General features: G+C 38.9%; 1 protein-coding gene across 6 annotated transcripts in view; it reads left to right on the forward strand.

Annotated features, from left to right (window-relative positions):
* Positions 1 to 13185, forward strand: part of TMTC1 (transmembrane O-mannosyltransferase targeting cadherins 1) — a 315289-nt gene extending 302104 nt beyond the window's left edge. For 4 of the 6 annotated variants that reach the window (XM_086401542.1, XM_086401543.1, XM_086401544.1 and 1 more), the window contains 2 exons: positions 248 to 325; positions 6920 to 13185. In XM_086401542.1, the coding sequence (XP_086257668.1) occupies positions 248 to 325; positions 6920 to 7060 (219 nt within the window). In that variant the 3' untranslated portion in view covers positions 7061 to 13185. The remainder of the gene's footprint in view (positions 1 to 247; positions 326 to 6919) is intronic. The other 2 variants (XR_015164144.1, XR_015164145.1) reach the window with 1 other exon arrangement.
* The last annotated feature ends 2290 nt before the right edge of the window (positions 13186 to 15475 follow it).

The following is a 15475-nucleotide window of genomic DNA, read 5'->3' on the forward strand; positions in this document are numbered from 1 at the left end:
GTGTCTTCAGCCTTTGTAAGTCCAGAGGTTAGCTCTGCAAGGAAATTACACATTTCAGTTTCCTCCACTTTAGAATCATCAGCTTTGAAAAATAATAGAAATAAAGGGAACACCTGAGAACTAGACATGACTGTTCATTTTATCAACCATTTAAATTTCCACATATATAGAAAATGCTTTCCACAATCCTACAGTGTTAAAGATGGGTTCTCATTTCCCAGCCTGAAGATATTTCTTATGTATTTAGAGCTATAAAGCGGCCGTGGAGTTAAATCCAGATCAAGCACAGGCCTGGATGAACATGGGTGGAATTCAGCACATCAAGGTAAGAAAATAATTCCCGTTCATGTGAACCAGGTTTTCCCTTTGTGTTTTCTCTTTCTTCCCTTTAAAAGTTTGAAAAACTATTGTTAATTTCCTCTTTGAATTATTTGAATACTGAAAACACAGGTGCTTAAAAGTGTTATTAGCAGGATTTATGTTCACTTTGTATTATCTAGACATTGAATATCATGAAGCCATTTTAAAAAGCAAATCTATATAAATTAGATGTCATAATTTTATCATAAAGAAAATAATACCTACTTAGGTATCATCATATAGTAGATAAAGTCTGCTGTGTGAACTAAAGTTTTGTTGGAGCTACACTAATACAGCTTATTTTTCTGTAGCTTAACTTATACTTAGTGTATCTTTTATTACCTGACATACTGAAAAACGTAGTTGTTTGTTTTCAAGAGAAGAAGCTACCTTTGAGTTAATAACTGGAAGCTACCCTTTGCAGGAAATCAAAGATTCACGGACACTCATTCATCCATCCATTCATTTGATAAGCATTGCTAGAGAACATCCTATGTACCAGGTACATGTGTAGGTATTGGGAATAAAGCAGTGAACACAAGGCAAAAATACCTGTCCTTGTGGAGCTAACATTCTAATAGGGGAAAACAGGTAATACTAAATACGTGTGTGTGTATTGTGTGTGTGTGCATGCTCAGTCATGTCTGACTCTTTGCAACCGCAGGGACTATAGCCTGCCAGGCTCTTCTATTCATGGGATTCTCCAGGCAAGACTACTGAGTGGATTGCCGTTTCCTGCTCCAGGGGATTTTTCCAACCCAGCAATCAAACCCACATCTCCAGCATTGGCAGGCAGATTCTTTACCACTGTGCCACCTGGGAAACCCACATATATACATATACACGTGAAATATATCAGATAGTGATAAGTGCTATAGAGAATAAAAGAATGAAAGAAGATAGGAAGTGCTGGGGGTAAAAGCTGAAACTTTAAATTGAGGTGGTTAGGGATGGCCTTAGTTAAAAAGTGGTGTTTCAACAAAGATCTGAAAGGAGCAAGCCACATGGCAAGAGTAGGACAGCGCACGTGCAGAGGTCCTGAGGTGTGAGGGTGCCAGTGTATCTGAAGAGCAGGGAGGAGGCAAGTGAGAGGAAACGACAGAAGCCCGGGCGGAGAGGCCACAGGGACAGACGATGCAGGGCACTGAAGGACGGGGACTGTAAGGTCTTCAGCCCTTATGCCAAACAAGTTTCCATCCTTGGAGGACTTCGAGCAGAGAAATGCAGTGGTCTTACGTGATTTTAAAGGATCACTCTCATTTAGCTAGCTTACCTTCAGGCTTCTCTCAAACTTTACTCTGAGAAAATAGCAAGATGGTGATTATAATTTAAACAAAGGATAAATAGGGTTTATGATTAAGTGGGAACTGATCACTCCCAGAAACACAACAAAACAAAAACATGATCCATAACTATACAGATGGAAAGGAACAACAGGATAGTTACTCTGTAGCTATTAGCCTTGATCTAACAGAGGAACACAGGGCTTCCCAGGTGGCACTAGTGGTAAAGAGTCTACCTGCCAAGGCAGGAGATGCAAGAGACGCAGATTTTATTTCTGGGTTGGGAATATCACTTGGAGGAGGAAATGGCAACCCACTCCAGTGTTCTTGCCTGGGAAATCCCATGGAAAGAGGAGCCTGGATGGCTACCATCCATGGGGTCACAAAGAATTGGACACGACTAAGCAACTAACTCTTTCATTCAGTCCAACACAGGTATATAGATCAGGCACATGGCTTGGATGTGGTCATTTTGATGTCACTGTCAGGTTGCAGGATTATCATCATGAGGCCTTTAAGAACAACCATTAAGTTTCCGTGACCTTTGCCTTGCTGGGAAATATGTGCCTCGGGCAGTATTATCCCATTCCTGGGCCCTACTCCTTGCCTGAGTCTGGCTGAAGCTTAGGAAATACTGAGGGCTGTGGCAAGGTTGATAGTTGGAATAAAACTTTGCAAGGAGATGACAAACAGAGGGAGGGAGAGACTTGCTCATACTATTAGCAATAAAAGATGATATTTTTCATAAAGTTCTATGTAAAATGAAATGGATGAAGCAGAAAAACTATAATACATTTTTTATTACTGGAGTTTCCCTTGTGGTTCAGATGGTAAAGAAACTACCTATAATGCAGGAGACCTGGGTTCGATTCCTGGGTTGGGAAGATACCCTGGAGAAGGGAATGGCAATGCACTCCAATATTCTTGCCTGGAGAATTCCATGGATAGAGGAGCCTGGCAGGCTACAGTCCATGGGTTTGCAAAGAGTCGGACGCGACTGAGTGACTAACACTTTCACTTTCATAATCAGAGCTCCAAAGAACAGCAAGGAGAGATAGGAAAGACTTCCTAAGTGATCAGTGCAAAGAAATAAAGGAAAATAATAGAATGGAAAAGACTAGAGATCTCTTCAAGAAAATTAGAGATGCCAAGGGAACATTTCATGCAAACATGAGCACAATAGAGGACAGAAACAGTATGAACCTAACAAAAGCAGAAGATATTAAGAAGAGGTGGCAAGAATACACAGAAGAACTATACAGAAAAGATCTTCACGACCCAAATAATGACAATGGTGTGATCACTCAACTAGAGCCAGACATCCTGGAATGCAAAGTCAAGTGGGCCTTAGGAAGCATCTCTATGAACAAAGATGGTGGAGGTGATGGAATTCCAGTTGAGCTAATTCAAATCCTGAAAGATGATGCTGTGAAAGTGCTGCACTCAATATGCCAACATATTTGGAAAACTTAGCAGTGGCCACAGGACTGAAAAAGATCAGTTTTCATTCCAGTCCCAAAGAAAGGCAATGTCAAAAGAATGTTCAAACTACCACACAATTGCACTCATCTCACACACTAGCAAAGAAATGCTCAAAATTCTCCAATCCAGGCTTCAACAGTATGTGAACTATGAAATTCCAGATATTCAAGCTGGATTGAGAAAAGGCAGATGAACCAGAGATCAAATTGCCAACATCCCTTGAATTATAAAAAAGCAAGGGAGTTCCAGAAAAACATCTGCTTTTGCTTTGTTGACTACACCAAAGCCTTTGACTGTGCGGATCACAACAAACTGTGGAAAATTCTGAAAGAGATGGGAATAGCAGACCACCTCACCTATCTTCTGAGATATCTGTATGCAGGTCAAGAAACAACGGTTAGAGCTGGACATGGAACAACAGACTGGTTCCAAATAGGGAAAGGAGTATGTCAAGGCTGTATATTGTCACCCTGCTTATTTAACTTATATGCAGAGTACATCATGAGAAATGCTGGACTGGAGGAAGCACAAGCTGGAATCAAGATTGCCAGAAGAAATATCAATAACCTCAGATATGCAGATGACACCACCCTTATGGCAGAAAGTGAAGAGGAACTCAAAAGCCTCTTGATGAAAGTGAAAGTGGAGAGTGAAAAAGTTGGCTTAAAACTCAACATTCAGAAAACTAAGATCATGGCATCCAGTCCCATCACTTCATGGGAAATAGATGGGGAAACAATGGAAACAGTGAGAGACTTTATTTTCTTGGGCTCCAAAATCACTGCAAATGGTGATTGCAGCCATGAAATTAAAAGACGCTTACTCCTTGGAAGGAAAGTTATGACCAGCCTAGACAGCATGTTAAAAAGCAGAGACATTACTTTGCTGACAGAAGTCCGTCTAGTCAAAGCTATGGTTTTTCCAGTAGCCACGTATGGATGTGTGAGCTGGTCTATAAAGAAAGCTAAGCCCTGAAGAATTGATGCTTTTGAACTGTGGTGTTGGAGAAGACTCTTGTGAGTGCCTTGGACTGCAAGGAGATCAAACCAGTCAATCCTAAAGGAAATCAGTCCTGAATATTCATTGGAAGGACTGATGCTAAAGCTGAAGCTCCAATACTTTGGCCACCTGATGCAAAGAACCAACTCATTGGAAAAGACCCTGATGCTGGGAAAGATTGAAGGCAGGAGGGGAAGGGGAGACAGAGGACTAGATGGTTGGATGGCATCACCAACTTGAGGGCCATGAGTTTGAACAAGCTCTAGGAATTGGCAACGGACAGGGAGCCCTGGCTTGCTGCAGTCCCTGGGGTTGCAAAGAGGTGGACATGACTGAGCCACTGAACTGAACTGAACTGAACTGAATCAGAGTTGCACCAGCTGGGCCATATCACCTTGGTCAGGTGATATTTTCAATTCTGCCTTATGACATTAATGCATTTTCTAAGATGGAACTGGCTAATAGAACTTTCTTCAGTGATGAAAATATTCCATGTATGTACTATCCAAGGCAGTAGCCACTAGCCCATTGTGGCTGTTGAGAACTTAAAATGTGGTTGGTGCAGTTGAGCAATTCAATTCTTAATTAATCATCATTAACTTAAATTTAAATAGACACGGAGGACTAGTGGCCTTCATAGTAGCTAGCAGAGTTCTAGAAATTGGATAATTCAAATTCCCCACCTAGCACCTAGAAATTGGGGACATTGAATTAAGGGATATAACTTTAAAAAGACTTCCAGTTTCATTAAGAAAAGAGCAATTCGAGTGAGAGAAAATAACTCTATGACTAGATTTTGTGGAAAAGACAGAGAAAGCTGGTGATCCGAGATGGCGATGCCTGGTACCAGGCTGAGGCCTAAATTCAGAGAAACCTCTTGGGTAAACAATTTCAAAATCAACCACAGTAAGAACACAGTTTGAGAGCAATCTGAGAGCCACAGATGTCCGGTTGTCTGCATATATGTGGTATGCTTAAGAAACGTCAAGAGACAACCTAAAGATTAAATACTTGAATTTTTAAAAAGTCATGTAGCTAAATCCAGGTTCTTATTTGTTCAGAATTCTGTTTAGCCTCTTATCAGAATCAGTGTTAATAATCTGAAATACTTTCATTTATGCACATGCCAGTGCCTAGATTCCCAATGTAGAATTACCTGTTCTGTGATTTTTACTCTCCTTTTCACCAATATGACAAGTGAATATCATAAGAAAGAGTGCTTACTCATTTACACACAAATAGGCATTTAATGGGCTTCCCAGGTAGCACTAGTGGTGAAGAACCTGACTGCCAATGCAGGAGACGTAAGAGATGCAGCTTTGATCCCTGGGTTGGGAAGATCCCCTGGAGGAGGGCATAGCAACCCACTCCAGTTTTCTTACCTGGAAAATCCCATGGACGTAGGAGACTGGCAAGCTACAGTCCCTAGGGATGCAAAGAGTCAGACACGACTAAAGCAACTTAGCACACGTACACACAGTCATTTAATAATGACAGTAATGATGGCATCAGATTGAGTGCTCATTATATGGCAGGCAGGTGTCTAAGGTCCTGACACTTGGGAGGTAGTTCATTTAAGCATTCAATAAATATTGATATTGCTACATAGTACTTTTACTCTAAGAGGTACTGTTTTAAGTTGTAATGAAAATTTAGAGAGTAACTGGTCTTTGTCCACATGGAGCTGTAACTGAGAATAAAATGGAACAAATTCATGGTTTTTTAGAATGAAGAGATCTCTACCAATCTTAGTGCTAAGACTTGGCAGCACACAGATCTTAAAGAGAGTCAACCATACAGAAGGAATACATGTAGTGACAGAAAAGAAAAGAATCTGGGGGAAAAGTTAATAATTCTGACTTGTTGTCAGGGACCTTCTGGGACCAGGCACATGTGGTTGCCAGTTAAACTGAAGTATTTAATTTTTTTCAAAAACAAAACAGATGGGGACCAATAGAGTGTGGAGACAGGGGTCTTTAACAGGGACCAGGCACATGTGGTTGCCAGTTAAACTGAAATATTTAATTTATTCAAAAACAAAACAGATGGGGATCAATAGAGGGTGGAGACAGGGGTCTTTAACAGATCTGGTGCAACATGCCTACCCTCCTGCCTTTACAGTATCCAGCAGACATATATGGTCACACACCTTGAGTATGGGATAAATTTGACTCTATATTATTTATTATCAGTTCTCTTCATTTTATAAAAGCATATTTGCACTAAAGCCTGTGTTAGGCAAAAGTTGTTTTTATGTTTTAAAGTGAAGATTAAAATATTTCCTAAGTAGGTATAATAGATTCCTAAACTATCTACTTTTTAATCATTACTCTTACAATTTCAAAAATATGTCTCTGTCTCTCTCACACACACACACACGCACACACACACCCCTCTCCCCTGACTCAACCTTCTCTCTCTTCCCTTTGCTCTAATTATGAATTTCCAGGGCTTTGGTTCCATTTGATTACAAAGGAATAGTGTTAACCCTATGAGAACACTGTGAGATGATAGCTTCATACCCTGTATTAATAGAATTGAAAATCTGTTTTCCTGCCATTTAACCTTATGGCATAACCCTTATCTTTCACATTCTCCATCTGGTCCGGTACTTAAACAAATGGATTCTCCAAGGCAGCAACAGATAAAGATGAAATTACACAAGCAGACAGGGTCTCCTTATGAGGACATTAATGTTAAAATGGACCAGAAGATCTGTTTCTTGGTCTCTGCATTCTTCAAGCAAGTATTCTGATGGATCAGAATATAATTATCCCTTTTCTTTTTCTCTGCAGGGAAACTACGTGTCTGCAAGAACTTATTATGAAAGAGCCTTACAGCTGGTTCCAGACAGCAAACTACTGCAGGAAAATCTCGCCAAATTGGATCGCCTTGAGAAAAGATTACAGGAAGTTCGAGAAAAGAACCAAACGTAGCCAGCGTTTGACCCAGTCTCAAGGGACAGTGCTGGTGTCTTTGGAAGAGGAAGAAGTGATGGAAGCTTTGCTTTCACATCATTTGGGGCACGACCAATGGCATTTTCCTCTCACTCCAAGTTCAGGGTGACACATTTTGGGACACCTGCTGGTAACGCTGTGCTGGAGACTTGCATTTCCATGAAAGAAGACAAAAAGAGCAAGCAGGGGCTAGGAGACCTGAGATGGAAGGAAAACAGCAGCTGCACATTTTACAGAATTTTTTCTTGCTTTAATTCTAGATTTCCTTTCATATATGCATCTGCTTTTTTAACCTGGAGATCTATTTCCATTTCTTAGTGTAGACATTTCTTGGTGTAGCCTCCCAGAAATAGAGGCTTGAAATGCTATGAAGTCATGGCATCTCTTCTTTATGAGAGGAGATATTTCAGAGAGGATAAATCCTCTGGGATAAACCATTTGGGAAATTCTTCCAAGAGGTATCTCATTTAATTCTCTGGAACTAGAAATGAGTATCTCACAGTTTTTGTAAAAATCTTCTGGAATATATGGGGAAAGAGGCTGTTGTTAAGTCAGCTTTATCTTATATCCTTTTGAGGATATTGCTAGAGCCCTATTGAGAAGTAAATTAAATTCCCCTCTGATACAAGCTGTTTTCCCATTGCCTAATATATCAATAAGGAAGTTTCTGGAATTGTGTATGGGTATTCATATTCCTATGGGAAAATCAAGGATCTCAGTACCCCTGATTGTTTATGGAAATGTTTTAAATTATTTTAATTTTATTACAAGTATTATTGGAGTAGTGGCTCTGCTCTAAGATTTCATAAGTGCTTTTAAAAATCATAAATGTTTCCACCTCCAAATATATTGTTATTTTGGTGGAGAAAAAATAGTATATTCTACATGAGAATTATTAAAGATATTGAGAGAATGTTCTACTTTATTATCTTAACTTTCAGAGATTATTTTTTGAAAATATATTTAATCATTGAGGAATATTTACAGTATATTACAGAAATCTTCATAGACTCTAAATGGGTGTAAAGAAGCTCTATTGATTGATCTTCCTAGGCTTAATGAGAATTCTGTGCTTAAAACATGAATGATAGAACCTGCAGTTCTTGGTTCTGTGTTTGGAATTTTGGAGATTTCATGGAAAATGCTCAAAAAAATCTAGGAAAAAAATCTAAATTCATAATTTTAAAATATATATATTTCTATTTAAAAGGTATGGATGGCAAAGTTGAACTTACAATTTGACATTTGTCTTTTAGTGTTATTTATTTCATAACTTATAAAATATTTAATATATGAACACATTTTTCTCTGTACATAGTGGTTTAGTAGCAGCTTTTCATACAAAAATTATAAATCTAAACTACAAAGTAATTAAGTTTCAACAGTCCCTCAAAAATTTTATATTGATTATTCACTTGCTAAAGTTAAAGAAATTAGGAATCAGCCATCAGTGTTTGGGTGGTAATACATTTTGGAGTTGAAGAAATTGGAATATGTGATTCTAATTTGGTTTTCATCATAAACTTAAAAAAAAACAAAACCTACTCTGGATAGTGCTGTTCCTGGTGCTAAGCCAGGTGTCATACATATTTAGTAGCTTGAGGCACATGTATGTCACGTGCTCCAGCCAGAGCAGAAGCTTTCTGCTTCTTTTTAGCCCCAGTAGCAGAAAGCACTGCCTCTGTGTTGTTAGTATTACTTTTTGTCAAAAATTTTTGAAAAAAAATTTCTTTGGAAAGGGATGATGCCAGAATATTTTAAATACAAAGGATTATGGAATTTAAATTAGCATACATGTTTGTGTGTATCAGTAATCCAATAATGTATATATTACAACTATGGTCTTCTGTTTCTAATAGTCTTTAATGTTATAGATCATAAATGTGTCTAAAATTTCATTTCAGATATTTTTAGTCCCCCAAATTATACTTCTGTAGTCCTAAGGTCAAGAAATGTACTATAATATTTATTATAAAATAACTACTCCACCCCCAAAATGAAAAACATGGAACCCTAGCTAAAAACAATATCTAGTACTGTAATTACAAACTTTTTAGAATAATCAGTAACAAAAATTTATACTTAGAAAGTTAATGGAAAAGATCAAGCACCAAATTTTGAAAAGCAATTATGCCTTATCTGAAGGGCTGCTAAAGATATGAGAGTACATTTGTTGGAATAATTGCATTGGCTATTACAGCCTAAAAGTTTCTGAGAGAAAAGGGTCATGTGGCCTTCAGGAGACTTTTTCTGCCTTCTTTTGGATGTTTTTCTCTCTTGTCTCTCTCTCTCCCCTTCCCTTTGCCCTCTCCCCCCACCAACCCCTTCCATCTCTCTCTCCCTCTCTTTGTCTTTCTCACTCTGTCATTCTGTCTCATTCTGTCTGTGCACACTGGCATCTCTTTGAACATTAGAAGTAAGCACTTTTTGTTGGATCAGGTATTTCTGTCCTGAGTTAATACTTTCACTTAGATGAGGCCAATGAAATAGCTTTCATAGTTGCATGGTACCTATAAGAAAGTAAATCACACATTATTTTTCAAAGATATTAAGTGTATTTTATAACTATTTTTATTTGCTCTTGTAACATGAAATATTATGTGGAACTCATCCTTATAAAAATAAGAATGGGGTGCCCTGGCTAGTCATGGAGTTCATCCAGGTTCCCTTAACAAAAGCAGGCTTGGCTGTGAGTTCGTAACCTCTTTCCGAGATGGAATTGCAGAGCCAGCTTCATGGATATGCAGTCTCTGCAGGCCTCAGGGTCTTGCACTCAGATGCACCTTGTGCTTGGATGGATGCTATGCTTGAAATTTTTAGTAATTTTTGAACAAAGGATCCTACAATTCTATTTTGCCCAGGACAGGAAGGAATGTAACTGATAACAAGGCTGGAGTTGGTTCAGTCTATCTAACTTGTCCTTCTGCCCTGTGTAGAACCAGTTCTCCTTGCCTTCAAATTCTCCAATAAGTGGCAGTCCTTTCACATGCCCTTTGACATAGAAGCCATGAGAATGGCTTTACAAGCTTATGTTAACCTTAAGAATTATTCAGGATTTCAAAGCTGACTCAGATGTTTTCAACCTGTTAATGGTATTCATGAAATATGGCTCATTAGATTAACTGTAGTGAACTAAACCAAAGATTCAAATACCTTGAAGGAAAGGAAATTTTATTTTAGGGACTCTTGAGATATATCCTCTTAGGTCTGTTTATTTTAAAGCCCATCACAAAACAAAGAGGATTGTCAGCACTTGGATTCCAGCTCCCCACAGTACCTCACAGCCCCCAGTGTAGGAGTCGGACGTGCCTAACACGCAGGACCTCATTCGGTGCAGGGGTTTGCAGTGGTGGTGCAGCTGCTTTTCATCAAGGCTAAATGAGAAAAGTCCAAAGCTTTCCACACAAGCCGACTGAAAAAACTAATTTGAGGAGGAGTAAAAAGCAAATGTGGGTTTCATACTGTTTCTTTCAAACCTTCCAAGCGCCTCACATTGAAACACCACATTCAGCTGACAGCTGAGATCTCGCCCCTCACACACAGGTGCTCTATCTAGGCCCTAGTGGACTTGAAAATAACCTGGGTGCGCACTTTGGGAATCACTGGACCTTGGCCGCTCAGGTTAAGATTCTAATATGCAGCCAGGCTGGAGAACCACTGCAAGCTAAAACCTTTAATAAGAGTTTATGACTTTTACCAAGAGATGTTTACAGTCTTTTACAATTTTCACTTCTAAATTTAGACTAAAGTGAGCCAAGGAATTTCAAAGAATGACTTAACAGTACACTTGGTTAGTTGAAGCTGCCATGCTAAGATTGACAAACAGGTGGGTTGGCTGAGGTGGTTTTGCATTTGTGGCAATGGGACTATAATTTGATCTTATATTTAGAGAACTCTTGGTTCTCAGATGGAGAATGGCCCTGCTATTTTCATGTACTAGATGAGGAGCCCAGTATATAAAACTCATGTTTTGTTATGACTCATAGAAGGATCCATGACATAAGTTTATGCCTACACCTGTATCTCTTTTTTTTAAGTTATACATGTCAACTTTTGTTAATTATTTCTTAATTGTACTCATTACAATAAGTTTTAAAAATATTTTTCTCTGGTTTATTATAGATTTGTACCTTAGATCACTAAATCTATAGGTTATAGTAACAGCACTCAAAGCAAATGTAGTTATAGGCATTGTTTATTTTAATTTTTTCCTAGTTTCCAAATCACATTTACTTTAATAAAAGCGTATGTTGGTATTTCCCATTAATAACAACAAAAACAACTATCTAAATGGCATCTTTTGACATTTTTAAAAGATTAAAAAAAAAAAAACCCTGTCAAATCTTATATTTAGGCTACAATTGAATAAGATAAAAACTTACAATGCCAAAAATGTAGGGAAATATAACTTTTTATGATTATTCTTGAAGTTTCTGATGTGAAAAGTATGTTGAGCAATCTTTAAAAAAATAGCACTTCCTTATTTTTGTCTTTTAGTAGCTATATAACTTAAATGAAATAACTTCAAGCTATGGTTTATTATCAGTAAAATACAATGTCACAACAGAATACAAATGGCTCATATAGAAATGTTCTAATTTTATCACCAAGGATCCTTTCCATAAAAACCTTTAGGGCACATAACTGATAAAATTAGCATCATCACAATATGGGGTCATTATTAGTTTGTAAGTTTAGATCAACATTTGCCACAAACTAAAAAGAGCTCTCCGTGTCCAGAAATCCAGGACATTTTTTCCCATTCTCAGTGGTATTTGTATCACTGTGCATACAAGTAATACAAATGTGCATAATGTCCTTTTGGGGTTATCTTGCTGCTCCATAGGAGGGGAGACCCAATCCAAGAATCTGGAGATCTGGAATTTAGTCCTGCTCTGCCACAAAGGAGTTGCCTCACCCGGGACAAGTTACCAATTGTCTCAGTCACGTTTATAGTACATTAAAGGAGTGGTTAATACTATGGGCCTATCAAGCTCTGTGCGGAGAAGGCGATGGCACCCCACTCCAGTACCCTTGCCTGGAAAATCCCATGGACAGAGGAGCCCGGTAGGCTGCAGTCCATGGGGTCGCTCAGAGTCGGACAGGACTGAGCGACTTCACTTTCACTTTTCACCTTCATGCATTGGAGAAGGAAATGGCAACCCACTCCAGTGTTCTTGCCTGGAGAATCCCAGGGACAGGGGAGCCTGGTGGGCTGCCATCTATGGGGTCGCACAGAGTCGGACATCACTGAAGCAACTTAGCAGCAGCAGCAGCAGCAGCATCAAGCTCTGTGAGTCCCCCGAATCGAAATGGAAAGCCCACTGCCTCCGCAGAGGTAACTGTTGAATGTGGCTCTTAGTTTTAGAAATTCTTAAGATAATTATTGCAGCAAAACACAGAACCCTAAACGTGACTGAACTGCCCATATACTTTAACGTGACAGAGGTTAATACTCCTATTTTGCAGTCTCCATTCCCTTCTCCATGGATCAGCCCTGGGTCAGGAGGAGCCCCTGGAGAAGGAAATGCAACCCACTCCAGTATTCTTGCCTGAGGAATTCCATGAACAGAGGAGCCTGGCAGGCTACAGTCCATGGGATCACAAAGAGCTGGACATGACTGAGTGACTAACACTTTCACACGTAAAAATTAGCGATTTTGTTGTGTTTCTGGGAAAAAGAAAAAAAAATTTAAATAAGACATTAAAGTATCTGTAGAAACCATGGCCTGCTTTTATAATGTGGAAATCAGCTGACTTGCTGTGACTCACCCATCCTTCCTTTTATTAGATGGAAATACTTGTATCATGTTTTTCAGATTGCTTTGATCAGTTATATATAAATGTACTCTTTTGTTACTTTTGCTGTGCCAGTTAGAAATATATCTCCCATAAAGGATTTCTCTTATTTAAGTCTGATTATGTACACTTTGCCTAGGTCTTTCCAAAATAAAATTTATGTAAATGTATATTTTATATAAAATATGAAAATAATTAAGTCTTGTTTCAATCTCTCAAGTGGTCTGTGGTTAGTACCCACTGAAATTTATGTCACCATTAGGTGCCCACTTTTAAAATAAAAAAATACCATCTTTCTTCCTTTCCCCCATTGTTCATTCATTCGTCGCATTGTTCTGTGTGCGTGGTGCCTGCTGTCCTTTTCATGCCGCACGATGACCATTTCAGTACTTACCCCTTCCAGATACCCTCCCCTCATCTTACTGAGGAGCTGCCTTCACCTCTTTCTTGATGATGTAAATACAAAGTAGAAAACAGGTACTTCCTCAGTATTCTGCACTCTGTCTGCAAACTTACCTGCACCTAATTCTCCCCTCTCTCCTGTTGCTGCAATGGAAAAAGAGGATCCTGGGCCCTGGATATCACTTCTTGAAGAACTTCATTCTTTAACCTCTTTCTTTTTCTTTAACTTCTTCCTTTTGCTGGCTCTTGTCAGTTCAGTTCTATTTTAAAACACGGATACTGGTGGCCACCATGAAGATCACTTGGAAAAAACCTTTCCTTTATTCCTTTTCATGCGGTAGCTACTACTGCATCTGTTTATGTCCTTCACAGCCACTCTATCAGAATAAATTGTCTCCACTCATTCTATCTCCGTCCTTCACATTCTGTCTGCATCCTAGTGAAATCTGTCCCTGCAACAAATTCAAAGGAAATTGCTGTTTCTAGTGTCACCAATGATCACTTTACTGCCGATTCCTAGGCCTTGTGGGATTTGGGAGAGTGTTCTAGAGTTTGGACCAGTGTTTTAGTAGGGATGAAAAAACTTATTTTTTAAACAAAACATTATGTACCCATGGTTTACTTATTGCTCCCGGGTTAGTCTCCTAACCCTCCTAATTTTTCAACTATCCTTAGAATTGGGGCATCAAGCGTCCTGGAAGGCCTCCAATAGCAGATCACTATTATGCTGCCCTAATGAAATTATGTTCAAATTCAATGCAGGTTTCTCAATCTAGTTTGGGATAGTCCAGCTCACTCTGCTTGACATCCTTTCCTTTTCTATAGTTTTGTGGTTTTTCCTTAAATAAGAGAATACTTCCATTTCAGCATCACCACAAACTCAATTTATATTTAAACCATCATCTTACTAGCAAATTTCTATCTGAAACTAATGACTTGGCTTTTTATATGTATGCAATTCACAATGAATGAGTCTTTTTCTATTTAATGGAAAGGCATTATTTTTTTACGGCTGTAAGGGAACAATCCTCTGTATTAGAAGGACAGGGTCTCCTTTAAGGCTGGGAGTTTGAACTCTGGAAACAAAGGGAGCTATGCTGTAACAGGAAATGATGTCCAACCCCATGGAGACTTCGGGTCTGAAACAAAACACTAATGATCCTGTAAAGCTGTGTGTGTACCACGTGTACAAGACTGCAAGGGGACATGGTTTCTGAGCTTCATGAGAAAGTTAGCCATGAACTTGAACATTGTGGGTCCAACTTGCATTTTTTCCTTCCTTCTCTCTCATTTTGTAAGAGCTTTGTAGTAGCTTTAATATGACCCACTCTTGCTAAGAAAAAAGAGAGGAGTTTGGGTCCATTTGGAGGATCTGAGCTTTTTTGGAGAGTAGTGAGTCCCTGAGGACTTGTGGTAATTTACCTTACCAAGCCCCCTCCTGGTGTTTCCCCAACACTCAAGCTCAAAACCTGGGAGTCGTCTACTCAAACTGTCATCCAAGTTGTATTTGCTTAAAACGATGCTACTCAAAAACAATTCAGTCCAACAGAACTATATGATGACGACAGTGTTTTGTATCTGTGCTGTCCAATGTGGTAGCCACTAGCTACAGGTGGCTGGTGAGCTCTTAAAATGTAGCTAGTGTGACTGAGGAACTCAGTTTTTATTTTAGCTAATATTAATTTGAATAACCACCTATAGCTAATGTCTACTCTATTGAATAGTGCAGCTGTAGAGCTTTTCAGTGATCTAAGACTTGAGATATAAAGATCACAGAAACTCCTTTTAGGTTCATGAAACAAAAAGGTTTGAGATGGTATGTCTCAAGTTTGGGTGTCAATCCCATTCTTTGAGCTTTTTGCCCCAGGTTCCCAGTTCACCTTCTGCTCCTTCTTCCCTCAGCTGTCACCTGCCTGTCACTGTACCTGCCTTCACTTTGACCCTCTCTGTTTTCCTGTCCTTCTGTCTACCACTTGTCTGCCTGATTTGTTTACCCTTCTACCTCAAGGAGCTTTTATTTCTATTTTATACAGAAGTGAGACAATTGGGCCTGGGTGTCTAGGTTAGTTAATATATATATAGTGTTCACTTAACTTTGTCCTCATTTTTTGATAAATTATAAATCAATTACAAATTCTAGCTTTATTCCTCTCCCAACCTCAAGCTAATTTGTTACAAATTACTTACTAGAAA

This window comes from Bos grunniens, chromosome 5, assembly GCF_055505025.1.
Source record: "Bos grunniens cultivar Pamir isolate PY7600 chromosome 5, Bosgru_T2T1.0, whole genome shotgun sequence".
Classification (NCBI taxonomy): domain Eukaryota; kingdom Metazoa; phylum Chordata; class Mammalia; order Artiodactyla; family Bovidae; genus Bos; species Bos grunniens.